The sequence below is a fragment of the Selaginella moellendorffii genome, unplaced genomic scaffold (assembly GCF_000143415.4).
Source record: "Selaginella moellendorffii unplaced genomic scaffold, v1.0 SELMOscaffold_6, whole genome shotgun sequence".
Classification (NCBI taxonomy): domain Eukaryota; kingdom Viridiplantae; phylum Streptophyta; class Lycopodiopsida; order Selaginellales; family Selaginellaceae; genus Selaginella; species Selaginella moellendorffii.
Window position 1 is genome coordinate 422,375 of NW_003314267.1, and position 27,108 is coordinate 449,482.

The following is a 27,108-nucleotide window of genomic DNA, read 5'->3' on the forward strand; positions in this document are numbered from 1 at the left end:
AAGGAAAACTATTGCTCAGTAAACGGTTAGAACCTATGAAGAGTCCATGTAAACAATAAAGTACATAATCTCAAACATTATTGAAGTAAAGGTGGTAGATTATTAATACTGATAAATTATCTATATCAAAACTACTACTTATTCAAAGAGGTAGAATAAGATAGAAGCCACTCTATAAAAAGGGCTTGGATGCCTCCATACACAAGGCCTAACCAAATATTAGAAATTTTAGCTTGTTGCTAAGTTGAAATTGTTGTGTTAATTTATTGCAGTTGTAATATATAGATGATAATGAATCTTTAGTTGTATATACTGATTATTAAGATGGGTAAAATATTGAAAAAAAATGTCAAGCCCAATTTTGGTATCATAAAAAAGAATGAAAGTAGCATTTGTGGGAAATACTGTAGAAAATGATAAAATTAAAAAATAAAAAAGGAATGTTGGTTGAGATGGTGAGAATGATGAAAAGGAAAAAGTAAAAACTTGATTTAAAAACTTAAAAACTACAATTTATCAAGATAAAGTAGTATGAGGTTGAAAAATATGGTTCAATAACACTCTTCATAACTTGAAGAAAGAAGCATAAAAACAAAAGTAAGAAAAATGGAGAAAATAAATAAGAGAAAAACAAAATGAAAAATGAAAAGAAAGAGGAATAAAGACTTCTCAATGCTAGAATGGTTAGAGGTAATGGTGGAGCATATCCTATCTAATTTGTGGGAGTCCCTAGGTGTTGAATATCCTCTTGGAAGGCACTTCACAAATGTGACAAATATGTGTATAAATCACCTCACCATCTTCATCATTATGAAATCGAAAGAAGAAAGAAATATGTGCATTGGGTGATATTGGTATCAATGACCCCAGATAAGTGTGACTAAAAGAAGGTTTTACTTTATATCCAAACAATAAAGAAACTACATGTTCTTCAAAATTGCCATTTTATATCATACTTGCTTTAACAACTAAATATTTGTATACAATATATTGGGTGAAAAACGTGTAAAGGAGTCTTTTGAAAGCCACCATAAAGATCTAGTGCAAAAATAATTAATAGAAAATTAATTTTAAGGTAAAGACTTATTTAATGCTCACAAGCCAAATAATGCATTAGATTTATGGTTTTCAACTTGTTTTAGAGGTTGAAAATTGTTCTTAGGCTTGATATAAAGCTTTTTATTATATTATAGAGGTGAAAATATGGTTAGATTAGCTAACACCTCAAACTCCTTTATAGTAAACATTTGTAAAATCTTGGGAACCTTTGTTATAACATATGATGGTTGATCTTGACTATATTATGAAAATACGACTTAATATGAAAGGAGTATTTTGAAGATTTTGTCTAGTTGGATTGCAAGAAAGTGCCATTATTATCCAGGATTGAGTTGAGCTCAATTCTGCTCAAGTCTATATCAGTGAACTGTAAATCTTAAAAAGAAATTTCATGTCAAAAAAATGTTATACCTTGGCAAACTTGAAATTCATGAACTTAATTGTTAATTATTTGGAGAAATTTATATTTTTAAATATATTAATGAGGAGAACTTCTATTTTTAATGTGAGCTATACAATAAAATACTAATTGAGTAGTTTCTAGAATTAGAAGTTCACTTGAACCTATAATTATTATTTTCAACATTCATAATGTTTTGGTGAACTTGAAATTTCTATTATACATTTTGATATTTTAACAATTTCTATTACGAACTTGAAATTTCTATTATATATTTTGATATTTTAACAATTTACCACCACACATCAAGTTAGAAATATAGATAATTAAAAATTTTTATTCATTCATTCATTCTCTAGTGTTTTACAGAGATGGGAAGCAAGGAAAACAAAATATATATAAGTCACTACCGCAATCTCCATATTACATTATAAATTCTTATTACCCATCCGGAAATATAAGACCACTGTTACTATTGATAAAAATGTTTCTGTTACTTTCAAAACAATAATCCAAAGCAAGTGAAAAGAATAAATAAATAGCACAGTGGAAAGCACTAACAAATCCACTCCATAAAACTTTCTATAAAATTTGTAATCCATTTGAATATTAAAATAAAATTAAATTATTTGTTTGTTTGTATAAGCATGATATATTATCTTAGTGAATCTCTATATAATTTATTAGTTTTGTATCAGATAGTGTAGATGATATATACGAATCAAAGAGTTAAATCTATATTTTCAAGATTGAAAGATATTCTATAAAAAGGTGCATTTGCATGCTTGTGTGCATTTACCATTATTATATATGGCAGATTAGCTATATAAAATAGGGATACATATTGATTATGAGCCAGTCTTTAACTTCTAGATAACAATAGGTTATAATTAATATATAGCCCTATTATCAAAACTTATAATGTCATCAAATAAGTCTTATTATTATAGAGTTTTTAGTTCTTCTTAAGTGTTGAAATGGTTTAGAATTTTGGTAGATGCCTCTTATATGAGTCTTTACTTCCATCCCTAAGCTTAATTAATAATCTACCTTTAGCTCCATACAACAATCTTCTTTTTTCATTTTGAGGGGTTTTTTTCCTTCTAGATAACAATTCTTGTGAAGCTTTTTCATTTGCAATCTTGAGTACAACTAAACAAAAGTTTTCTATTTATGATGTTAGTTGAGCATAGATGTCCAACTTGAGGCATTATTTAGCTCTCTATTAAATGTGATTGTTTTTGTTTTGCATTTGACTTGAGTCTAAACCTAAATTCCATACCATGCTAGTTAATAAAGTACCTATATCCTCGTATTATGCCACTAATATATTAAAATAGTGTTAGACTTTATTTGGCTCCATTTTACATATTGGTTTTAGCATTGGGATGCTAAATGCTTTAGGATTATGTCATGGAACTGTATTTGGGTTTGAATTTGAGATCATGTACACTGCTCTAATGGAGGAGACCTAGGTGACCTTGAAGTTAGCGCATCTGGATAGTACTCATGTTGGAAAGCAGGTGAGGGTGAAAGTAAAAGGTCACAAGGGTAGACTGTTGATCTGGAAGTCTTATCAGCCATGTGAAGGATGTGAGGTCCTCCTTGTATGAGTGAGAGATCTTCGAGCATACTCATATTTCATATAATGTTACTTTGTGCTTTTATCTTTTTATTCATTGGGCTATACACTCAGAAGTTATTGTATACTCTAATTCCTTCGCTTCTTGCTTGGGAGTTTAACTTTATCCCTTTGTTTTATTAAATAATAATAAAAAATGATTCAAAAGATGATTCATAGGAGTTTAAATATAGAGAAAAAAGTGCATAATTAAGTGTACCCCCTTTTATAATCAGTTACATTTTAAGATATTAGGGTTAAACATCCTTGGGTTTATGTAGTGAAGTTCAAATTCAAAAATATACAATTTAGTGGCTTAAGGTCTTGCAACTTAGATTGTACTCTACTAAGTTTACAGTTTAGTGTGAAGGGTGAAAATCAAGTACACTACAAAATGGTATAAGTTTATTAACTTAAAATATAATTTACCCTTGAGCAAGGTATATTCCTACCTTTAAATTGAAATTATACATGAATAGATCCTTTATATAAGTGGAGTAGGCTGGCTTGTCTTCTATGTCATTGCTATTAGATATTGATTAACAAAGTAGTTATATTTTTTCTTCAAATAGCTTAAGGCATTAAATAAGGATTTAAATTTTCATATATTAAAGATATTTATATGTCCAACATACTCAATGGTTGAGTAGGGGTAGAACAATTATCTAGATGTGTGAATATTTATAATTGTTGCTAAAGTTCTTTAAAGATGAGATTCAAATTCTTGATAAAACACAAGCTACTAAAATTTATAAATGGCTTAAAAAATTTAAATTTTTGCACTTTTTGGGAAAGATATTGGAGATAGTAGCCCAGCTCAACAAAGAATTTTAAGTTGTAACTATATACATCAGCAATGTCATTCCTTTGTGCAAGGAAACAATGGCTAAATTTAATATTATTATTTAGACAACACTAAATGGATCTTAACAACTACTTGCCATATAGTCAAGACTATTTGATTATCTTATATGGTGGATGTTGAAAAAGTCTGTTAGACAAGCTCAGGTTGTTAGTTCAGGAACAAAGAATAGTTTTTTAAAAATGAATAATTTTTGTAGATATATATTTATCAATTGAAATATAAATTTTAAATGACATTATCATCAAAAAAGATTCATATTTTGATTTTATCCTCTAATGTTGCAACACTCCTAACAAGCTCATAAGAATCAAATGAGGAGATTATATGCCCTCTAGTGAGATAAATATATGCATATCCAATGTCTTGAGGTTGAGTCAATTTTGAAGCTAATTCTTGATCATATTATGCCTGGAAAACTTTCTCAAACACCCAAGGGTGAATATACTTTAAATCCCTCTTTCCTTTTCTATTTGATTTTTTTATGACTTATGATGATTTTACTCTTGTAAAGTCAAAACAACATCCTCTTCCTCATCTTGTTTTATTTATCAAACAATTTTTGGGTAAAATTGAAACTAACCCACCATAGGAATATCCCTAATAGTTATATATTAAGCATATTCTTATAAGTATATTTTTTAATATTTAATTCTCTAAAAGATAATTGCATATCAAATGTCATTGTTTGTAAATATTTAAATGTAGTTGATGTTAGCCTCTATGTTATATAACATTTTTTTTTATCTTCAATGCCAAAATTAATCCTTGTTGCGGAGAATGAGTATAGTAAAGGGGTTTGGTAGTGGTGATCAAGTTTTAGAAAGACATCTTTTGTATATGAACTAGATTATTAGATTTGGAGGCTTCAAATATTTTTTTGAAGTTCTATTTCCTAACATTTATCAACTTAACTTCATTAAAGAAAGATTTGAATTATTTTACGAATTTATGCAATGATAATTGATAAAATAGTATTAGTTATAAGAAATACCTCTTATGAAAGATAATGGCTAAAGAATACAAGGATAAGACTTTTATTTATAATTTATAGGCATAATGTTTGGACAATCAAGTATGCAAATTTGTTCAAATTAGTTGTAATTGAGATAGTTTAATATTGTATACAAATGGCTTCAACAAAATTAACTATATAAAGAATAACTTTTGGAATCAATTAGGATATCTGTAGTGGATGAGTTGGTTAAAATTTCTATCAAAAGTTCATTTATAACTACTTTTAACTTCATAATTCAAGTATGGAGCATCTTATAGATATATTTCAATTAATTAGGTTTTTAAAATTAATTCATGAATGTATTTTTCTAGTCACTTAGATTTAGTTATTTATTTTCCAATGAGTAATTTTGTTGCAGCTATTTGAATTTTTTTGTATAAGGATTTTTTCTAAATAAAATTCTTGACCAAGCTACCAGTCTAGTTTGGCAATTTAAAAATTTCTTTTACTATAAGAAAAATAAATTGTTATACATTATATCTAAATCTGATTTTCTTCTTAATCTTGCATGGATTTGAACTTTTTGGGGGATTTATAAGTTTTATTATACATTATACTCAAATTCAAGACCATTCCCATTTTACCCTAATTTTAAATGTTTCAAGGATTTAATAAGTTCTAATATCAATTTAATTCCCTTTGAAAAAGCCACATAGACTTGCAAAACTACAATAACTGTTTTCTTATGTGAAACATATAATTTTCTTGCCAAAGAATCATTTTATCAGTTTTTATTTCATAAGAATAAATTTTTTTATCCAACAATAAAATTATTTTCTTATCAAATAATTTTCATCTTTATACATAATTTAATAACTCCATTATTTGGTTTTTAGTTTCTAAAACCAATCAAATACCAATTTACTCTTTAATTGATACTCATAAAAATGTTCTCTTCATAATTGATTTAGTCATTCATAAAAAATGTTTTAATCTTTTTATATTTAATGAGCTCCTCTCCAGAATTTTACACTTATTTTGTAATGGCCTTGTTTGTTGCAATAATTATAAATAGTATTTCTCCTTTTATCCTTTCTAGAATTACTTGAGAAATTGTGAAAACCACTATAAAGTTGAGTACTTCTTTTTATTCGTTGAAAGAATTTTTTTTTTATAATTATGTTAATTGAACTAACATCTCTACTATGCTAATAAGCATATGGTTTAATTGATTTTAATTTAAAATAAAACTTCATTTTCTCCATAGCATTTAGTGTTAAATATCTTGAACAATGATCATAAAAATGTTATACTTCTTTGGGGAAAAATTGTTGAAGTACAGGAAATTTCTTTCTTGAATTGGTTTTAGGCTGCATATCAAAATAGTTCTATTCTAAAACATAAATAGCTTACACGCTCATAAGAAATTTATTGGCTCATATGTTGTCATCATAGCTAAATAATTAGAGCATAACCCATTCTTTACCTTATCTTTAAATTAGCAATTTTTATAATCTCAGAAATGGTATTATATATAATGACTTTTTAAATTCCATTGATGTAGTTGACAAATAATTGATCATAACCTTAAAAACAATATTTTTATACTTATAGGTGAATGGATTTTACATTTTAGCAATACTATAAGTCATTGTCACTTCAGCCTTCTAAAAATGAAAAAAAAGTAAAACACTATCATTCAAATAAATAAATATGTTAGAAATAGAATTTCAAAATAAATAAATTTAAAATAAAAAGCATGGACTCTACATCTTTATGGACAACCTCTTCAATAGTATCACCCCATTAGTTCCCAAATGTCTAAAGCATCAACCTCCACTCAAATCTGACCATCAACAATAAAAGACATACCAACCTTCAAGTCATTATGAGCTTAAAGAGTTGAAGAACGTGGGGCTCTTGCCAACCTTATTTTGAATGGTGACAACTACTTCATGTCTACCTTGTCACCTGAGTGGTTTGTCCAGAGCCGTGACCAACAACTTAGAGTTTCTGGTGATGGGGTACCTGACATTGAAAATGTCTATTGTGTGTGATTGGGTCCCAGCATTGAAAGAGCTCTGGCAGTAGTTAGTCAGCCTCTTGCAGAACTTTCCATTGAATTTGCTCTTGAGTGCCATCATCTAGTTCCCAAGTTTGAGCATCGTCACCATGAAAATGACAGGCTCGTCCTCGAGATCCACGCTTGAAGAGATGGACCAGGAAGTCCCTGGTACGTGTTCCATGCAGTCACGCCACACGCTCACACTTGCAATCGAATATCGCGTGGAAACATCGTCGATTGTCGTAGGAACGAGAGATGAGAGTGATGCTGTCCGATTCCAGATCCGAAAGAGCCTTTGTGCCCGGTTTCGGCATACACTGCGATCGTCGCATTACATCCGGCTGAAAAATCGCATGAAAGGAAGGTTTTTCTGGAACAATTTGCCAAGCTCAGGAATACTCAGAGTCCACGAGCGTTATCACATGCCATGGATTTGTACACACTAATTTTATCTTCCAAATGCCCAATTAAGGCAGTTGCGGATGTGCCACGAGAAAACGTTTCTGCGCGATCGCATCAGACAAAAATACAATGCACGCATCGTCAATGATGCATTAGCATGTGCGAGAAACCGCAAGGTCGCCATGAGATACCGCTCTTGGGAAAGAAGAGTACATTGGGAGGCAAAGACTCTGGGAGATTTTCGAGATGATCTCGTTCAAACGCCGACGCGCTGCTCTTATTCGAGCGGCAATGTCCCAGTGGGGATTTTGCCGCTGGCGAGCAATTCCACCTACCTAGTATTGGCGTGAGGATTCACTTGCAATGTCTGGTCCAAGGCCAATGGTTTCATCTTCTACTACGAGGATGTGGAGACGAAGAGGTCTGTGCATTGGATCTTCTAAATGAAAATCGGAGGCAGAGTACGTCATGGCTTTGGAGGCTGGCAGCTCGAGGACGAAGCGTGGCAACGAGAGATTCCAAGACCTCTCAAGCACAGAACACTCGCGGCAATAAGTATTTATTCGAAGACGAACACTAATTTCTTTTATGTTTTTTGGTTTCTTTTTCCTAGCCGAAGATTGACTTAAGCTGTTGCACGGCCTTCTCGTCGATGAAGAAGGTCTTGACCAGCACCTCATCCAGGATATTCGATCCAAACATGGAGTCGGCGATGAGCTGGAAGCCAGGGAACTGCGAGTTGAGGGTGACGATCCCCATTGCGGTGGTGTTCCCAACGTTGAGCTGCCAGTGGATCAAACCCCGGGGGAAGATCATCACGTCGCCTTTGGAGATGACCCGAGCGAAGAGCTTGTTGTCCGTGGTGACAAACCCGGCGTACATGCTCCCCTCCACGACGTAGATCATCTCGGACGCGCGGGGATGGGTGTGAGGCGGGATCAAGCCGCCCTTTGCGAAGTCGAGCCTTGCGATGGAGAGGCCCAGCGAGTTGAGGCCCGGGTACTGGAAGACGGATCCAAACACCGCGTCAGCGCCGACTGGATTGCTCGTGTTGGCTGATTGTTTGAGGCCGCTAAAGATGAAATCTTCGACGGTGGTGTTGGAGGCTCGCTTGCAAGGGAAGCCATTCATGGAGAGATCCTTGGAGAGGTCGGCGACGCAGAAGTCTTGCAGTGGATCGGCGTCGGCGGCATTGACACCAATCGAGAATGAAAGAGAGACGATCACCAGCAGCAGCAGTGACAGCGAATTCATGGATCTTGCTACCACCAGCTTCATGATCTTCGCTTACTACGAAGAACTTCGTACTAAGAACTTGGAACTTTTGGAAGAGATCTATTAGCGAATGGAAAAAAGTGCTGCGATTGAAGGAAAGATTTTGGAGCTGCATTTATACGCAAGATTAACTCTGTTTTCAGGAACGCTCGTCGAAGCTCTTTGCTTAGATTGACTTTGTCAGAGGTGATCTTAAATTCCGAGTAAACGATCGTCATTTAAAGGTAGGACCGGCAAAGGCTAGCGAGATGGAAATAACAAAGAAAAGAGTAGTGCAAATCGTGGACGATTAGAAGTTACTACGAAGAAAGATGGCTATCCGGAATCATGAGCTAGACGCAAAGATGGACTTAATCTCACGCACGGTATTCTCGTCGAGGAAGAAGCTCTTGACTAACACCTCGTCCAAGATATCTCCGGATCCAAACAAGGAGTTTGCAACGAACTGGAAGCCCGGAGACTGGGAATTGAGCGTGACGATCCCAGTCGCGGTGCTCTTCCCGACGTTGAGCTGCCAGTGGATCAATCCCCGCGGGAACATCATCACCTCGCCCTCGGTGATCACTCGAGCGAAGACCCTGTTGTCCGTGCTCACAAATCCAGCGTACAAGCTCCCGGTGACAACGTAGATGATCTCCGACGCGCGGGGATGGGTGTGCGGAGGGGTCAAGCCGCCAACCGCGAAATCCAGCCTCGCGATCGAGATGCCGAGCGTGTTGAGGCCCGGGTACTCGCGGACGGATCCAGGCACCACTCCAACGCCGAACGGGTTGCTCGTGTTTCCCGGGTTTTTCAGCGCGGCAAAGATGAAGTCCTCGGTGGTGGCGGCCGAGGCGTCCTTGCAAGGGAAGCCATTGATGGTGAGATCCTTGGAGAGATGGGCAACGCAAAAGTCTTGCAGTGGATCCGGATCGGCGGCATTGACGATCGCAAGAACGTAACATAACAGGAGTAGCAGCAGAGAAGAATTCAATGCCATTTTCTGCGAGCTAGATAATCAAACTATGGATGATCAATAAGATCATCTCTAGGAGCTTTGAATTTATATCCAAGAGTAACATCTTTTGTCACGAAACGAAGTACCTCATGGTCTTCGAATGACTTGGTGCCATACACGCATGGAATTTTGGAAGCAACAAGAAACTCCACAAGTGAGAGCTCTTGAAAACTTTGCTTGTCAAACCAAACGATTTCGCTATCAAGAAAATTCTCTTTCTGCTGTGAAAAAGGATGGCTGCCTTTCGCTGGCTCGATACCTTTTACACAAGTGCTTGGCTGTGCGATGTAAACAATCTGTTTTCCAAAGCTATGAAATACCTTTCGCGAGCTCACAAACCCAAGGGACCGGCATTTGCTGTCAGCCGAGTTACCATTGACGCGGATCTCGTCGCAAAGTATTGTCCACCGCTGTAGTGTGGCGAGGCGTCTCCACCTCCAGACTCTACAAAGTAGGCCCCGTTTACAAACAGGTCTCCAGAAGACTGCCATAGCCAGTTTGATCCACCCTTCGCTTCTCGTTTCGTCACCTGGAATGAGAGAGAGAGAAATGTAAGAACTTCGTTTTAGAGTTGTGTGAAACTTTGAATACCTGTTTGGCGCCAGTAGCAAGGAATCTGTTGGCTTCACTGAAGAACGTTGGATTGGCACTGCCACCGATTGCGTACATGTCCCAGTTTTCATAGTTGTTGTTCACGACATGGAAGTAGCCAAATCGCCCCCTGGAGAAAACAAAGCTCTTGTTAAGTATTCCGGAAGAAACGAAGTAAAAACAACAAAACCTTGGCATACGCTGCACACATCCCACGAAGTGATTGTAGACAACGGTTATTTTCATGTTTCTGTCCGCCGAGTAGCTATCGGAGTGACCGAGGAGCATTACCTGCAAAGATACGATCCGGTCAGCTCCTAGGAAAATTTATAAAAACAAGAAAAACAAAAAAAAAAAACACTACCTTGTCATGGTCAGAGAAATAGTTGTTTGAGATAGTGATTGCTGTGGATCCGTGAATAGCGTCGATCAATCCATCCTGCGCCCTCGATAGCGAGCAGTGATCAATCCAAACGTTGCTGGAGCCGAAGATAGCAATGGCATCTCCATCTGACCCTCCTCGAAAGCCTGTGTGATCGACTGACGAAATAACTCTTCCGGACGAGCTCGGCTTGCAGTCGCGCAAGGTGAGGCCGTGGATGATAACGTGGTCGACGTACTGGAGAGTTAGGCACGGCCCGTTTAGTCCTATTTGCACGTTAGCACCTCGTGCATCGATCGTCTTGTAGCTGGTGATCAGCAGCTCGGCCTTGAGCCTGATGTTCATGTCTCTCGAGAATGTGATCCAGAGCGGGCCAGACCGAGTCACTCCGTATCTGAGAGTACCAGGCCAAGGTTGCACGGGATCATCACCAGGATCAGTGACTTGATAGACTTTACCACCCCGGCCCCCAGCAGCACCGGCTCCAAATCCCACAGCACAGTCGGCCAAGTGCATACGATCGCCCCTCCAATCACCCCCCACCCAGCAGTCATCGATCGTGTTCCCGGTGAAGCTTGAAGCAAACGAGACGTACTTTGGTTTGTAATAATTGTAAGAACTCCTGCAAAAGAAAGCAAAAACCGTGAGTGATTGATATGTGCTTACTAGGAACTCACTTCTTCTTCTTCTTCTTCTTCTTCTTCTTCTTCTCCTTCTTCTCTGAAGCGAGCAGCTTCCGTCCAGTGCCATCCAGCGGCACAGGAATCACAATCTCCTTCTCACTGCTCGTAGCTAGCGCATCTGTTGGTTCGTTTTCAAGGGGCCAGCCAAGTCGCAGGCTCAAAAGCAAACACCATACCAGAAAGCCCCCAAGACTTCCCGGCATTGCGAATGACAGTTGAGTTTCCCGCTCGTCTGAAACCACATATCTGTTAGTCGCTTTTATACAAACGGGATCCAAGCTCGCTGTAGCGCTGGGAGCACGTCTAGCACGACTCCATGTTCACCTTGCACGACTTCATGTTCTCGCATGTGTTTTGTTGCTTTAACTTGTTTCCAGGGATATAGAACGGCACCAGCACGTCTTCCACAATCAGTTCGATCGTGGCAGTTTTCACCAAGCCAATTGGTCAATACTGCGAGGACTCTAGAGAACATAAGAGGAAAACTTTGGGTTTGAGTATAAAGCAACTAAAAACCAGTATAGGATACTGATAGGATACTCGGCAGCTCATCTTCTTCGGTGCTTTGACGACTCCCTTCTGTCCCTGCTAGAATGGGAATCACTCCGGTCAGCGTCACTTTCCCACTTGTTACTTCGGTCTTTGCTCGTATACCTCTCACTTGATCTCGCGCGATCCCTGGAATGTTTCCCCGTATCCCTCGAGTAGTTTTTCTTATCCCTGTAATCATATTTGCTCCTGTTCTTCTCGTGCGTCTGTGCGTGGTCTGCCCCACCATCTCTGGTTGACTCTGGCTTGCGAGAGGATTGGCCTTTGAAAGAGCCAATTCCCCCGGCTACAACGATTTGCTCCATGTGGCTTTCAATGATATCCCGCAAGACCTTCACGTTCGAGATCATGAGAGAAAAAACTGAAGGCGAAATTAAAGTGTCGGATACGCACCTGAGATGCTGATCTTCGCACTTTCTTGCCTTTATAGGACATACGCCTTCGCTTATAATCTCTCTCGTCCGCTAGAAGCTCCTCCTTCGTCTTTGACTTTGAGGAATCCTGGAGGATCTCAAAAAGTTATACAGGAAAAAAAAAAAAAGGACTCAGCAAACAATGATATACCTCGGCCTGTGAACGCTGCCAACCGAGACCATCGTGCTCCAAAAGTGGTCTATATTCTGATCGCTGCGGACGCTCTTCAGCAGCCTTGCTCACCAGAACGTCGTAGTCATCTAAGCTGCAAAGACGAAGTAGCTCATTACGATTACCAAGTACAAGTATATCAGCTACTCACCATCTCGCATTCGTCAAGGTGCTCATATACACCCGAGCTCTCAAATAACATTCCAGAGCTGTCCGTTCTTGCAAAGCCTCGACGACGGGTTCGACGTCACAGCGTGCTAGCTGTCTACCATCCTCATCGTTATGCTGCTGTTCGGAACTAGAAAGCTTGTCAAGAGCCGAGTGCCGAGCAGACAATATTAGGAGATTCTGTAGCAGTCCCAGGATAAAGGCCCCAGCAGCTGGTCGTTGATACAAACAAAACAGTTGAGATATCAGCCAATTCCCAGACTCAAGCAGCACAGGACAGTTGAGTTGACTCACTTTGTGTCTCGAGATCCGGTCACCATTCCACGTACCAAGCGCTTCTCTTTTGATGGACGCCAAGAACAGCGTCACCAGTCCAGAAAGATGATGAGCCAGGACGGGATCCAACACTACTCCATGCCGAACGGAGTTTAGAAGTAGCCAGCCTGCGATCCTCTCCTTGTCAATCTTCATTCCTAAGATCGATATCAAAACGTTCCACGAGTAACTCCGAGGGAGAGATGTCCAGCTCTTCACCTCCTCTTGCAAAAGCCAGCACTGAGAAGGCAAAAGAGTATCCAACTGTTCTAGCGTCGGTAGCTTCTGTCGATCATCCTCAAGCTCTAGTTTGATACAGTCGGGCAAATCTGGAAAACCAGCCTGCTGTTGATGGGAGAGAGGTTGATCGGCCGAGACGGGACCAGGAGCATCCCTGTACCAAAACTTTGTCCCAGAAGGATCAAAGAAAATCTTCTCTTTGGTCTCTTCCTGCGTTACTCCCGGTGGCTCTGGCTGCTGTTCCAACGGCACTTCCTTGCGTAAGTACCTGAGAGACGCGACGAGACTAGCAGCCTCTTCGTCCAATCCAAGCGGCGAAGCAGGACACCGGAGCGAGTGCTGGAGAAGCGCCCTGGCGGGCATGGTGTGGCGGTAATCGAAAGGACACTGAAGAAGCACCGAGCCCGGACTGGAGGATCTGGAACCGGCTAGATCCACAGCGCCTTGGATGTCTTTCAGGATAGCTTCCGCCCGGGAGCAAAATCCGCTAATCGATTCCTTGTCATGATCTTCAGGCGTGTGAAGCGGTGGAGCTGGAATGGAGAATTCCATCCCCTGTGGAACCTGGCCCTGCATTACCTGTTCTGGCGCGCCATTCCTGCTCTCGCCAAGAACCCTAGAACGCTTAAGCCCTAGGCGGGAGTTTACTGATGAATTATGGAACGGAATCCGTGGCGTTTCTTACATCAACGGCCTGGATTCATTCCATTTGAACTTCCTTCCAGTAGTGCGCCTAGGGTTTTTAGCTCCAGTGGACAGCAGCGTCTTCTCCGGCGACAATCCCGCGGAGCTGCGGGCCGCCTGTGGTGAGTGATTGCTCAGCAGATTTGTCTCCTGGATCTCGCGAAATCGGCAAAGATCCAGGGATTTCTTCGCAATGCTGGCTCTAGATCTCGAGAGCGCCAATCCGGAAGCTAGCAGCGCCTCAAGAACGCAGCGATTGAAGCTGGGGAGCGTGAAATTCTGCTGCGCGGCATAGATTCTGGAGAGATCTCTCAGCGGCGAGAAGGAAAGAATGCGGTTGGGAAGCATTCTAGTCTTGCTCACGGTGTGGAGATTTGCGCTGGGCCAGCCAGCGGGAGGAGACGATGCGCAATGCCTCCGCGGCCTCAAGATGGGATTTCAGGACGTCCAGCGCTCTCTCTTCTCGACGTGGAACGACTCGACTCTCCAGAATCCATGCTTCAAGCAATCCTTCACTTCGCTCACGGGGGTCAATTGCAACGACAACAAGGTGGTCTCCATTTTCCTGGGGGGAAGAATGCTTGGCGGGACGATCTCTCCAGCGATCACCAATTGCTCCAACTTGAACACGCTGGATCTCTCGGACAACCAGCTCACAGGGGTCATTCCATCGCAGATCGGCCAGCTTAACATCCTCGCGAAGCTGAACTTGGCCAACAACAGGCTGGGTGGTGCCATCCCGGAGAGCTTGGCAAACTGCACGTACCTGAGCGTTTTGGATCTTCACAAAAACGCTCTCACCGGACAGATCCCTGTAAGTCTGGGGAGCCTCCAGCGGCTCAACAGCTTCGACGTTTCATACAACGATCTATCAGGTCCCATTCCTTACGCGCTCGCCAACACCTCGGCTGGGATACGTTTCAATGCGTCAGCTTTCGCCGGGAACAAGCACCTCTACGGGTATCCTTTGCCCGAGCCCAAGGCGAGGAACCTCTCCATCCTTGGGATCGTGGGAATTGGTCTGGGGAGTGGGATGCTGAGCTTGATAGTGAGCTTCACGGCTGTGTGCATATGGCTGCGGCTGTCCGAGCAAAGGCTTGCAGCGGAGGAAGGGAAAATCTCACAGTTGATGCCGGAGTGAGAGACCGATCAATTTCGAGGAGGAGAGAAGAAGCAAAGTAAAGTGGTAACAGTTCGAGTTTCATTCTATGTGGGACTGAAGCGGGTTGTGCAGGTCTAGCGAAGCTTAGAAGAAATCAATATCCTTGTCTGACAGATTTTTCAGAATAAGAAAAGTTAAGCTTTTTGTTCTGGATTCTCCGGCTCCGGTTTTGTTTCTTTATAGTTTGTCTCGTGCGGAGCTTGTTCGATACAGGTATGCAATGACGCTCTTTTCGATTTTGTCTACTTTAACAACTTGTTTCCAGATCCCGAGTACGCGTTTGCGAGCAACGTGTACGCAGCGCATCGCTTTGGATCCAGCTCCACAATCTTCTCGGCAGCTCTCGCTCCCCGTTTCACGTCGTGATGGATTTTGCAAGCCGCCAGCAGCACCGTCCACGGCAGTCCGTCAGGCTCAAACGGCATTTCCAGTATCAGGTTCTCTGCGATGTCTGTTCTACCGCTCCGGCCTAAAACATCAACCATGCAGGCGTAGTGCTCGAAGATCGGCTCCAGGCCGTAGTCACCAACCATGGACTGGAAGAAGCTCGTCCCGCATTCGAGCAGCCCGCCATGGCTACAAGCGTGAAGGACGTTGACGAACGCAATCTGGTTTGGCGTGAAAGCTTCCAGGCACATCAGACGGAAGAAATCCACAGCGGCCTTTCCACGGCCGTTGTGAGCGTAAGCAGCAACCAGGGAAGCCCAGGTGATGCAGTTGTGATGAGAGATTTGGAGGAAGACAGCCTTGGAGGCCTCTGGAGCTCCACACTTTGCGTACATGGTGATCAAAGCAGTGGCGGCAGTGATGTCGACCGCGAAGCCGGCGTCCACCATCAGAGTGTGGACGAGTTTTCCGTGTGCCAGAGAGTTCGTGCCAGTGCAAGCGCCGAGAACCGCTAGGAAGGTGATCTTCGTGGCCTCAACGCCCTCCAGGTCCATCGCTTTGAAGAGACCGAAGGCTTCCTTGCTGTGCCCCGACTGGACGTAGGCCGTGATGATGGAATTCCAAGACGAGGCGTTCCGGACGGACATGGAGAGGAATAGCTTCATGGCTTCTTCGATATGTCCTCGTCGGGCATAGGCAGCGACCATCGAGTTCCAGCAGACAACGTCCCGGTGTGGCATTTTCTCGAAGATGGCTCGAGCTTGGAGCATGATGCCGTGCTTGGCGAAGACGTTGAAGAGAGCAGTGGACAGGATTGTGTGTGACTCCCATCCCAGCTTGATGATTCTGGAGTGGATCTCTTGGGCTTTTTCTAGAGCTCCGAGGTTCTCACAGGCTTGGAGAGCGTGGATCAAAGTGATCTTGCTCGGCTCCTCGCCCATTTCATCAAACAGGTCCAGTGCTTCCTGGCTTTGGCCGCTGTGAACAAACGCTGCGATCATGGTGTTCCAGGTAACGACGTTTTTCTTTGGCATGCGGCTGAAAAGTTCCCTGGCTTCCTGCAGGTGCCCGTTCTGGGTGTATGCCAAGATGATGATGTTCCAAGAGAAGACGTTGGGCGATTTGAGGCCCTGGAAGACTGCCAAAGCTTCCTGGTGCTGGCCGCAGGCTCCATACATTTGGATGAGAAGATTGGCGAGGAATACGCTCTCGATCAGCCTGGTTTCCAGCAGAAGGTGGTGCAAGCGTTTGCCTCCTTCGAGTGCTTTGGTTGCTGTACACTGCCGAAGAAGCGTCTCGTAAGTTTTGATCTCATCTCTCTCAGTCCTTCCTAATCGTTGTTGCTGCTGCAGTTCTTCCAGACGATCCAGCTCTTTCTTGAGCTCTTGATTCACTTCCACACTGGTGCCGCTGCTCCTGGGACCGTCTTGATCTCTATAGATGGATCTCCTCGACAACCTCCGTGACTCACTGGCAGCCTGCCTCTCGGCCCTGTCCTCGAACTCTCTCTTCGTCAGTACCTCGACATAGCGGCTCAAACTCAAGTGCGGATCACAGCCAGCTCCATTCGGCACTGTCGACAGTGATCGTAAGATCCTTCTCATGGACAGATGCTCGCTCGTCACTGCCACTCTGTGCTAAGATCCATCAGCTCCGCCTCGCGGGATCTTCCAGACATCGAAAACTACGCGTCACTCCTAAGATCTTGCAAGAACTTAGCCAGAGGCAAGCAACTCCACGCTCACTTAGGAACTTTCGAGGCCGACACCAGCACTTACCTTGGAAATCTCCTCGTCAACATGTATGGTAGCTGTGGCAGCGTCTCCGATGCCCAAGCAGCGTTTGATCGGATCGAGGAGACGAACGTTTACTCATGGAACATTTTGGTAGCGGCGTATGCCCAGGCTGGGCATATGCCCGAGGCAAGGCAAATCTTCGAGGCAGCGCCGGCCAGGAACGTAGTAACTTGGAACACGGTCATGACAGGGTATGCTCAACAGGGATATAGCGACGTGACAGTGGAACTCTTTGAGAGGTTCCTGGATAGTGGTATCAGGCCGACTGGGGTGACGTTCCTGGCAGCTTTGGAAGCTTGCTCGGCTCCCGGGTTGCTGGAGACAGGGAGGAGAATTCACGACAAGATCGCGAGGCTTGGGCTTGCGGCAGAAGTGAAGATCCAGACAGCGCTGGTAAACATGTACGCTAAGTGTGGGAGTTTGGAGCTTGCTGTGGAGGTTTATCGCGAGATCCCAGACGAAGCCAAGGTGGTGGAAGTGAGAAACGCGATGCTGAGCGGGTATGCCCAGAACGGCCATGTCGACGAAGCAAGAAGAGTCTTCGACGAGATGGAGGAGAGAAGTTTGGTGTCGTGGAACGCCATGGTGGCCGGCTATGCCCAGAACGGGCATTCCGCGGAGGCTCTCCGGTTCTTCCACGCCATGCTCCTCGACGGTGGCGTGAAGCCGAGCTCCGTCACCATCGCCAGCGTCTTGGAAGCGTGCACGACAGCAAGCCGAGCCCGACGCCTACACTCACTCATCTCCGAATCCAGCAACCTCTCGGACGACTTACGGGTGGTCACAGCTCTCACCAACGCGTATGGTAGGTGTGGACTCCCCGGCGAGGCCCGGGAGCTCTTCAACAGATCGAGCAGCAGGGACGTGGTGCTGTGGACGACCATGATCACGGCGTATGCCCAAAACGGGTATATCACCCAGGCAAGAGAGCTCTTCGAGGAAGCACCGAGCAAGAACGTTGTTTCCTGGACGACGATGATCACAGGCTATGCCCAAGCGGGCTATCCCCGAGAGGCGCTACAGATGCTGCGAAGGATGGATGTGGAAGGCGTCCAGCCCAACCGGGTGACGCTCGTCTGCGTGATCGAGGCTTGTTCCGACGTTGCGGCCCTGGCTGAGGGAAAGATGGTCTACTCCGAGATCGCCGGCTATGGCGATAGGATGGACACCGTGGTTGCGAACGCGCTGCTCAATCTCCACGGGAAGTGTGGCTGCGTCGCGGAGGCCTGGGAAGTGTTCGCAAATCTCCGGGAGCGCAGCACCACGTCGTGGACCGCGATGATCACGACGTATGCGCAGAACGGGCATCCCTTGCGAGCGCTGGAGTTGCTCAAGCAGATGGTGGTGGAGGGGTTCGCTCCAAACGAGATCACCTACGTGAGCGTGCTCTCGGCGTGCGGCCACGTCGGGGATTTGCGGCGGGCGTGCGAGAACTTCGCGATCATGGTCGGCGACTTTGGGGTGGAGCCGGCGCACTACCACTACATGTGTGTGATGGATGCGCTGGGACGAGCCGGGCAGCTTTGCCGCGCGGAGGAGCTCCTCCACAGCATGCCGTTTGAGCCGGACGATATTGCGTGCTCCAGCATCCTGGGCGCTTGTGGGGTTCACAGCGATCGGAGCACGGCTGCCAGGATCGCAGGGATCGCGGGTCAGGATGATGATTTTGCTGCTTCCTCTGTGCCTTATGTTCTTCTCTCGAATCTCTTCGGCTGTGATGAGCGTGTTGGATCTGCAATGAGAGCTGCACCAGTGTGATCTGACGCGCTTGCTTTTGCGGACCCGTGGTTGGATTTTGGCCTCGGTTTGAACAGCCTCGCCGGTGGCGGCGGCGAGGCTGCTTCAGTGAGGCCGCTAAGAACCCTAAAATGCAGTCGTGTTTTTACTTTTGAAAACCTAAATTACTCCGCCGCTCCCTCCAATCCAGCCGTCATGGAATACAAGGCAGCTGTAGTGTTCTTTCCAGGAAGGATTGAGTCCCAAAGCGTGGATGCATCGGGCTTGATCCCTATCGAGCGCGTCTACCAATCCCGCGGGGGCGAAGGATTCGATCACGGTGTTCCACGCAGCTTAACCGAACAATTGTACCATCTGCTTTGCAGTAGTTCTTGTGCTGCACGGAAGTGTGTAAGTTGACTGACAAGGATCATTATAGTAGGAACATACCCTCCATTCAATAGCTGGGAAGCTAATCTTGCCTTCGACGGTATTGTAGTACACCAAGCAATTCACCTCCACCCCGGCCCTGCAATCTGCTGACAAACAAAATCACTCCAAGTGCCTCAACAAGCTTGCTTACCTTTGGCGATGGATTCCGGCACTCCTTCCAAGAAGCGCCCAAAGTCTCCCTTGGTGATGGGAAACTTGTATGGCAGCTTCAGTCTCTTGGACCTCCTCTTGTCATTCCTGAGCTTCCCAAATCCCACCACCACGCCCGTCAAGCTACCCCTGGGAGTCATCACTGGCGCTCCACACTCGATCCTGGCCCCGTCGTATGGCAACATGATATGACGGTAAGGAGGGAATTGACAGCTCGTCTCGTACTCCAAGAGATCGTCAAATCGTCCGCCATCGCCTCCCACCGATGTTCCGGCCACGAGCAGCGGCTTCTTGTTCCCGTCATGGTCCCACGACGCCGACACCACCTTCACCCACGGCCCTGGCATCGGCGCGACCACCGCGCAGGCCGAGAAGCTCTGGGAGCATCCCTGCGCGGGAGTTAAAACTCCCACTCCGCCCGCCACCTCTGCTACGCACTCGTATCGCCTCCCGTCCACGCACACAACGTAGCGCTTGCCATCGGATTCCTCCTCCGCCTTCTTCTTCATGCAAGCGTAGCTCGTGACGCAAGTTCCATCCGGCCTCACCAGCGTCACCATTCCACACCTGTTTGTGGCGTCGAGCTCCTCGTCGTCCTGGCGACCCACGCGATAGAACCAGCCGATGAACTTGCTCGCCTCGGCCTCGAGCACCCGGATATCGTCGGCTGCTTCCCTTACCCGGTTGTGGTAAGCGTGGATAGCTCCCTCGGCCTTGAAGAACACCTGGCGGAACTCTTCGTCCAGCTGCCGCGATGCTTCGAGCCGCTTGCGGCTCATCTCTGCCCAATTTGGTATTTGTATTTCTTCTTCTTCTTGAGCGATGATGATCGTCCCAATGATGGGCATGGCTGCGTCTTTGGAGCTGCCATCGCCCAGGCCACTCCTGACTGCCGTCTGCCGGATGGATTCCACGTCGAAGATGGAGGTTCCAGTTGCATCCGCGAGCAGCACATCGTCGCCAATACACAGAGTCGCGGGATCCAGCTTCCAAAACGCAGCGATAGCCCTTACCGGCAGCTTGGTTCCATCGCCCACGAGGCCAAAACGTCTTGCCTCCTGCTCGGCATGCTTCAACCACAGGCCCATTCTATACCCTAGGCTAACCTTTCTATGCTAGAAAATTCCAGGTTGTTTAGATCTCTGTCACCTTTCAATGCTCTTCCTTCCACCGCCGCCTCGTCCAATGCTGGGACAGGGAATCTCTCCTCGGATTGGAGATCCGCCATCTGGCGCTCCGAAGAACAGTCGCTCGGCCGCGCCCAAATATCCACCCTGAATGCTGGCACATCAGAAACTTGTTCGCTCCAGGGCCGAGGGCGTTGCGCGTCGATGGCGGTGGAGGCTAGAAAGAAGGAAGAATCACGCGATCAAGGATGGATAGGGAGAATCTCGAAAACGAGCCGGACGAGTCATTCGCTTGACGATTAAAACGGTACCTTCCCATGGATGATATTGTCACGCCATTTGCCATCTCCACCGATGGAAAGAAACTGACCAGCATACATTTGTTGCGATCTTTCTCTCGGGATAAACTCGGACGCCGTTCTACACGCCTCCAACACGATCCTCATCCTTAGAACGCCGGTGTTAAGGCACTGTCATAAGGTAACGGTATTCACCTTGTTTGCTTCGTGTTTGTTTGCCTGTGCTTGCCGGATTTCTCGAGCTCGACCAGGCTGCCGAGGCTCGTTTGATCCGGACTGCGCCCATGCACTCGCGGTATCTCCTGATCACTCGTAGAAGCGGTTGGAAGCCTTAGGTTTGCTGCGCCCGATAGCAGCAGAACCGAATGGTGGCAAATGAACGAAGTAGGTTGTGTGGTGGGCTCGGGTGTTGGATCGCCATGGAACCATTCAGATTTGAGTCTTTCTTGATAAGCCGACTGATCATGTGAGGTTTCTTACAATTGTCATCGTCTTCTACAGGGCCAAACGACTTTGTTTGACGATGAAACTACTGAGTTCTCTGAGAGACGTTTAAAATGGAAAAATTCTTGTGATAGATTTTCAGCAACACGAATATGTCGATTCCTGAAACACATGCATTCTCTCTTAAAGATAGCTAAGGGGAATACAAAGAAGATACCGCTCGGGCGCTCCTTCTCTTCTTGCTCTCGGGCAATGGCATCACTAGAATTGTTTAGGGTTCTTCGAGCAGTGCAGAGCTTTCTAGCATTTGCCATCCAGCCGCCAGATTTCTCTCGAAATCAGGTAAGCGAGCTTCCGCAAGAGGATTCCAAAAATTTCTTCCCAGTAGCTCGAGAGCATCGATCTAGTGATGTTTTTGTCAGAAACACGTTGGTGGATATGTACACTAAGTGTGGGATGGCCGATGTTCGCAGAGCTTTTGAGAAGATCATGGCTCCAAACACGGTCTCCTGGAACGCTCTAGCGCAACAAACCTCGAAGAAGTGGCCTTTGAGGTTTTCTCTCGATTTCTCTCGACTCGGCTCCAACCGGATCATTGTGGCAGTTCTCAAGGCTGGCAGTAGAAAGAAGTGGCTGCTCCACTGGATGACAGGCTCGTCAAAGCTTTTTCTTTGGAGAAAGGCATGGCTGTTCATGCCTCGGCGGCGAGAAGAGGACTTGACACCAGCCTGTTCGTGGTCAGCATGCGTACTCCAAGTGTGGGAGCCCAGAGGATCTACGACAAACTGGAGTCATGCAACGTCGTTCTTTGGCGGTCTTAGCTCTGTAAACAGCTTCCGTTCCAGATCTTCTTCGCGCGTATCCCAGCATGAATGCTGTCCAGAGCGAGAAACTGCCGACCAAATGCTCGGAGCTTTCTTGCTGCATCGAAAGCTTGCACTGGCCTCGCAGCGAAAGAAGAAATCCAGCACCAATCAAGTTCAGATAAAATCTGTGGAGAAGGGGATGGCTGTGCACTCGGAAGCTATCAGGTATGGCTGCTGCCCTCACGAACAACTTGGTGGACATGTACTCAGGCCGGGCCTTCGACGGAATGGAGCAGTGTAACACGATTCTATGGACGGCACTCCTGGCGGGATACGTTGAAAATAGTGAAGGTGCGAGCTCTTTGATCCATTCCTAGTTTGACACCCATAGAAGTTTCTACTATCATTTCATATGGTCTTTCTCTTTTGGAGAGTAGTGTCAATAATTGGGGTTGTACCAACCTTAAGCATAGTTTAGCTCCCTTCTATATATAAACTAGAGTTTTTGGCATTTCCATATTTTATACACTCACAAACCTAAAAGAGAGTATATCATAATTTATACCAAGAACACTATAAAGAAAATTTTGGTGATTGGCAAAGCTCAAGAACATGCCCTGCAATTACTATACCACTCCCCATATGATGATTGAGAGAAGATTTCTTCTTTCTAGAAGAAAAAAAAAGGAATAATGTAAAGCTATAAAAGCAGTTGAAAATCACTTAATACCTTATGGTCCACTAGCCAAGCCCCAAGCACAATGCATCTCTTCACTTGTATTCTTAACTCCATCACTAGTTTTAGAAGTGAGAGACTGAAAATTTAAATTTCAAACATCTAGTTGGAACTATAGAGTTACCTCTAGCTTGATCACTAAGTACATTCTTCTCTTCATGCTCGACCTTTTGATTTTCAATAGTAGCAAAAGAAATCCTTATAGAATGAACACTTGTTGCATAAAAAGTTAGTCCATCATAAATAAGTTAAATAGAACTTCTAAACCAAGATTTAAGGATCTGGCCATTTAATCCATTGTTTATATTGGTGTAAACTTATGAATTTAAACTTTTTGGAATGTTGTTTAACCTAATAGTACTTAACCTTAAGAGACTTTTAACCAATTGGAAAAAGGTGCATTTTATTTATAGGCCTTCTCCCTTTATATTTGAACTTTAAATTGTTCTTTTTAGTTACTTACAATTTATGCTTCTTTGCAAATTTACACCCTCGTGAACAAAAGCTGAAAGCTATAGCTCTCTCGAGAGCCCCACTCTCTTGACCCCCTACCCCTTAAGTTAAACCCAGCTAAAGCAAATTAAACCTACTAAATGTCAATCTTAACATATAGCATAATTCTCTTATCCAATCAATAGAGTCAGACTCAATACCAAATGTAAGCTCCTAAACTTAAACTTCCCAGGAGGTCATTTATATTTAAACCCAAGGATATTTAACCTTAAGTATCCCAATACCTTTAACCGATTGGAATTTTTTTTTTATTCATAGGTCTTTCCCTCTATATTTAAACCCCATACATCGTCTCTAAAGTTATTCCCTTTAGTTGCTTAGAATTGAAATCTCATTAGGCATCTTAAATTCTTTAGCAACCTTAATATGCTTCAAGCTGAAATCCATCACAGCCCTACTATAGCATTTGCTATACCTCTATGCTGAAAAACATGTAGCCATCTGTAATAGTGCCTAATGGCTTGCTATCCACTAGCAATCACGTTGCTATAGCCATTGCCACCAAGCAAGATCTATTTACTACTAGGGCTAGAGAATGTTATGATCTGGTGTGAAAAAATAAAGATTTAATCACTCTAGACTATACTACTTCTCCTCTAAAGGAACCTTAGAGAGTTGTTATATCCAAGCAGCAAGGGACAAGTTAAGATGCCCTACCTATAAACAAGTGTTGGCTTTGTGAAATCAATTATTAGATTTTAACAATGCTACCTTTTCTAAATTATATTTAATGAACTCTTTTAATAAAAGTGGCTATAGTTCTGGCAAAGTTGTTATTTTTTTGTATCAATGACATTTAAAACTATATAAACTAACACAAATATATACCATATATAGAATTAAACTATAAAAGTTTTTTAAAAAACTATCTCATATACTATATAGATAACAAATACTATATCATATTGAAAATAATAACAAAATATATTCCAGCTGATAAACTATAATAAAAAGCAATGAACTACTAAAAATATATTAATATAAAGTTTGTATATATAGTATTTTCTTGGGGTATCTTAAGTATAATACTTTAGAGAATCATTGTTCTATGAAACACAAATCCTTGAGCCTTAAAGTGGAGCCGAAAAGGTGTTACATAGTATTGGTCAAAGTGGAAGTCCAATAAGCGTAATATATTTGGACCAAAGGCTCCAACTTGGAAAGTCGAGAGTGGGAGTGGAATTTTAAATAAAGTGCTCGAGGGATAAGCATGAAGCAATTGATGAATGAATCTCTAAAAAGAGACACAAAAAGAATTGACACATGGCAAATGTCATGACACATGGAAGTGTCAAGAACGAGTTCCGAAAAGAGTCCGAGATGGAGTCCAAGAAAGAGTTTAAGATGGAGTCCAAGATAGAGCTCGAGAAAGAGTTTGAGATGGAATCTGAGATAGAGTCTGAGATGGAATCCAAGATGGACTCGAGATGGAGTCCAAGATGGAGTCCAAGATGGACTCAAGATGGAGTTTGAGATGGACTCAAGATAGAGTTCGAGTCTGAGATGGACCCAAGATGGAGTTTGAGGTCGAGACTGAGACCAGGACCAAGATTGAGACCGAGACCAAAACCAAAACCAAGTTCAAGTTCAAATTCGAGTTTGAGTCCAAGTCTGAGTTTGAGACTGAGTCTGAGGATGAAAGTCTAAAGTAATTGTCTCCCAGACTCTAGAGGGTTTGTTAAGCTCCAAAAGTATAGTAGGGGGAGGACTCAAGTGGAGTCAATTTAGCCAGGAAAGGCCAATGTGACCAAAGAAGGTTATATTTATGTGTTAAGTGTGGTTAAATGACTAAAGTATAATGAAAAATTTAATTATTTACATGTTCAATCAAACTTTATCAATACTTTATTGAAGAGATTGTAATGTGTTTGAAAAGATATTATGAATTGTAGTTGATAAAAGTATTGCATGTTTATATAGTGGCAGAAATTTGACTGTTCTAAGAGGATTTTCCAATTGTACATATACAAGGTTCACTAGTCATAAAGTTAACTAGCTGATTGTGAAGTTAGTTGTGAGTAGTGAATATTTAGCCATGCCAAAACCCGCTTAAACTTGAATAAGGAACATCTTTCCAACAATCCTACAATATGTACCACCTGAAGACAACATTTCTAGTTAATGATAGAAGAATGGGATGAATTACTTTTCATTTTCATCCACAGCAAGGTACAACTCTTGTTGTCACATTCTAGCTTGCCTCTACAATTTTAGCTTCTTATTGTTAGGAATCCCCCAATTCTTGCCACATTCCTGACTCTCACTAGATTCCTGATCTGCAGACCACATTCCTGACTCTCGAGACACTTCCCTATTCCTGACTCTCGAAACACTTCCTTATTCTTGACTCTCTGATTTCCTGTACGATTCCTAAGTCTTGAACAATATTCCTGATGATGATGTGGCTCCTCCTCGACCTCAGCTTTAGGCTATCCTCGATCCAAGAGTGGTGGAGCTTTATCAACCTATAGTATATGTAGGTTAGCCTTGTTTCATTTCTCCATAATTTGAATCAACGCCAATCTAAGGCTTTTTCTTTGTTTCCACTAGCTTTTCTCTTTGTCTTTTGCATTTTCCAATCTTGATCTTGTTGGGGGTCTTGACAGTTTGATTCAGATTGTGTTTTTTTGTTTTTTGCTTTAACTCGTTTTGATTGTTTGACTGCCTTTGCCTTTTTTCCTGCTTTTTCTTTCTTCTTGCCGATGGAGTCTCCAAGCCATCCTGATTTATTTGCCGAAGTCCTTGCAAAAATCTAGTCTGAGAATACTGAGCTGAGGGCGACCCTTTTTCGCATGCAGTAGGAGCTTGCTTCATTTTTGGCTCAAGGATCCAACAAAGTTCCTGAACCGAAGGTGAGTTTCCCAGGGAAATTTTCAGGTAAGCATTTGAAGCTTCGCGGATTCCTGAACCAGATGGAGCTGATCTTCGCACTTCAACATCGGCAGTACCCCACTCCCAAGTCTCAAATCGGCGCGATTGGGATGTTTCTCGAAGGTGCAGCTTTGTCATGGTTTTCTCCTCTTCTGGAAAAGAGCATGAAAGGGGTCGTGGTTCCAGAGCTGATGGATCTTCAATTGTTTAAAGAGAAGCTTGAAGCATGTTTTGGCGAGACGGATCGGGTTCGGGCTGCTACCACAAAGATGAGATGTCTCTCTCAGGGGTCTTGTCCTGCCTTGATCTATGCTGCAGAGTTCCAAATCCTTGTCTTGGACACTCAGTGGGATGAGCAGGCTTTGATTGACCAATTTCATTTCGGCCTCAACAACGGTGTCAAGGATTTGTTGCTCACCATGGAGGATCCCAAAAACCTGTCAAATGCCATCAACAAAGTTGTTCGATATGATAATCGTCTCTTTGAATGTCGTCAGAAAAGTCACCGTGCCTGTGTTTTTCCGTCCCAGACTTAGGAATCCTAGCTTGAGTCTTTGGGGCATACTCCTGAACCTACTGCTCCGGTCCCGATGGATATTTTTGGTACTCCATGACTCATTAGAGGGAAGTTGAGTCTTGCTGAGAAGCAACATCAAATATCTCATAATCTTTGCCTTTACTGTGTTGATCCTAATCACAAAGCAGTTGTGTGTCCCAAAAAGCCTCCCTGACTAATTGAGTTCACTCTACCTCAAAGTCCACCTCTGTTACAGTCAAGAAATGACCTTGTCCAAATAGAGTAGGAGCTGTCT

At 43.6% G+C, this 27,108-nt stretch overlaps 8 protein-coding genes across 12 annotated transcripts; 2 read left to right on the forward strand and 6 right to left on the reverse strand.

Moving 5' to 3' along the window:
- Positions 1-7,856: 7,856 nt before the first annotated feature.
- Positions 7,857-8,717, reverse strand: LOC112344938 (putative germin-like protein 3-2). Its single transcript, XM_024670593.1, has one exon. The coding sequence runs from the start codon at positions 8,643-8,645 to the stop codon at positions 7,977-7,979; it is 669 nt and encodes a 222-aa protein (XP_024526361.1). The 5' UTR covers positions 8,646-8,717; the 3' UTR covers positions 7,857-7,976.
- A 250-nt stretch (positions 8,718-8,967) lies between these two features.
- LOC112344870 (germin-like protein 1-1) lies at positions 8,968-9,621 on the reverse strand. The gene has a single exon (XM_024670399.1). The coding sequence runs from the start codon at positions 9,619-9,621 to the stop codon at positions 8,968-8,970; it is 654 nt and encodes a 217-aa protein (XP_024526167.1).
- Positions 9,622-9,639: 18 nt separating this feature from the next.
- Positions 9,640-11,826, reverse strand: LOC9655360 (putative pectate lyase 2). Its single transcript, XM_024670536.1, has 6 exons — positions 11,620-11,826; positions 11,290-11,527; positions 10,595-11,234; positions 10,421-10,521; positions 10,231-10,360; positions 9,640-10,168 (listed from the first exon to the last, which is right to left on the reverse strand). Exons 1-6 carry the CDS (start codon positions 11,768-11,770, stop codon positions 9,971-9,973), a joined length of 1,458 nt encoding a protein of 485 aa, XP_024526304.1. The 5' UTR covers positions 11,771-11,826; the 3' UTR covers positions 9,640-9,970.
- LOC9655361 (U11/U12 small nuclear ribonucleoprotein 48 kDa protein) lies at positions 11,662-13,760 on the reverse strand. Of its 4 annotated transcripts, none has more exons than XM_024670533.1 (5): positions 12,581-13,760; positions 12,409-12,523; positions 12,238-12,345; positions 11,825-12,176; positions 11,662-11,759 (listed from the first exon to the last, which is right to left on the reverse strand). In XM_024670533.1, the coding sequence occupies exons 1-4, from the start codon at positions 13,726-13,728 to the stop codon at positions 11,844-11,846; spliced, it is 1,704 nt and encodes a 567-aa protein (XP_024526301.1). In that variant the 5' UTR covers positions 13,729-13,760; the 3' UTR covers positions 11,662-11,759; positions 11,825-11,843. The 4 variants fall into 4 exon arrangements, with proteins under 4 accessions (XP_024526301.1, XP_024526303.1, XP_024526302.1 ...); XM_024670535.1 differs by lacking the exon at positions 11,662-11,759 and having other exon boundaries at positions 11,761-11,880; positions 11,950-12,176; XM_024670534.1 differs by lacking the exon at positions 11,662-11,759 and having other exon boundaries at positions 11,761-11,883; positions 11,950-12,176.
- A 125-nt stretch (positions 13,761-13,885) lies between these two features.
- On the forward strand, positions 13,886-15,154 carry LOC9655362 (probably inactive leucine-rich repeat receptor-like protein kinase IMK2). Of its 2 annotated transcripts, none has more exons than XM_024670502.1 (2): positions 13,886-15,022; positions 15,071-15,154. In XM_024670502.1, the coding sequence occupies exon 1, from the start codon at positions 14,168-14,170 to the stop codon at positions 14,975-14,977; it is 810 nt and encodes a 269-aa protein (XP_024526270.1). In that variant the 5' UTR covers positions 13,886-14,167; the 3' UTR covers positions 14,978-15,022; positions 15,071-15,154. The 2 variants fall into 2 exon arrangements, with proteins under 2 accessions (XP_024526270.1, XP_002965447.2); XM_002965401.2 differs by having other exon boundaries at positions 13,886-15,014; positions 15,071-15,147.
- Positions 15,155-15,220: 66 nt separating this feature from the next.
- Positions 15,221-16,989, reverse strand: LOC9633997 (pentatricopeptide repeat-containing protein At2g21090). The gene has a single exon (XM_002965732.2). It carries the CDS (start codon positions 16,987-16,989, stop codon positions 15,241-15,243), a length of 1,749 nt encoding a protein of 582 aa, XP_002965778.2. The 3' UTR covers positions 15,221-15,240.
- Positions 16,627-19,082, forward strand: LOC112344918 (pentatricopeptide repeat-containing protein At2g13600-like). Its single transcript, XM_024670500.1, has 2 exons — positions 16,627-16,683; positions 16,738-19,082. The coding sequence occupies exon 2, from the start codon at positions 16,996-16,998 to the stop codon at positions 18,937-18,939; it is 1,944 nt and encodes a 647-aa protein (XP_024526268.1). The 5' UTR covers positions 16,627-16,683; positions 16,738-16,995; the 3' UTR covers positions 18,940-19,082.
- Positions 19,061-20,600, reverse strand: LOC9655363. The gene is made up of 3 exons (XM_024670501.1): positions 19,481-20,600; positions 19,348-19,433; positions 19,061-19,294 (listed from the first exon to the last, which is right to left on the reverse strand). Exons 1-3 carry the CDS (start codon positions 20,586-20,588, stop codon positions 19,190-19,192), a joined length of 1,299 nt encoding a protein of 432 aa, XP_024526269.1. The 5' UTR covers positions 20,589-20,600; the 3' UTR covers positions 19,061-19,189.
- Between the last annotated feature and the right edge of the window lie 6,508 nt (positions 20,601-27,108).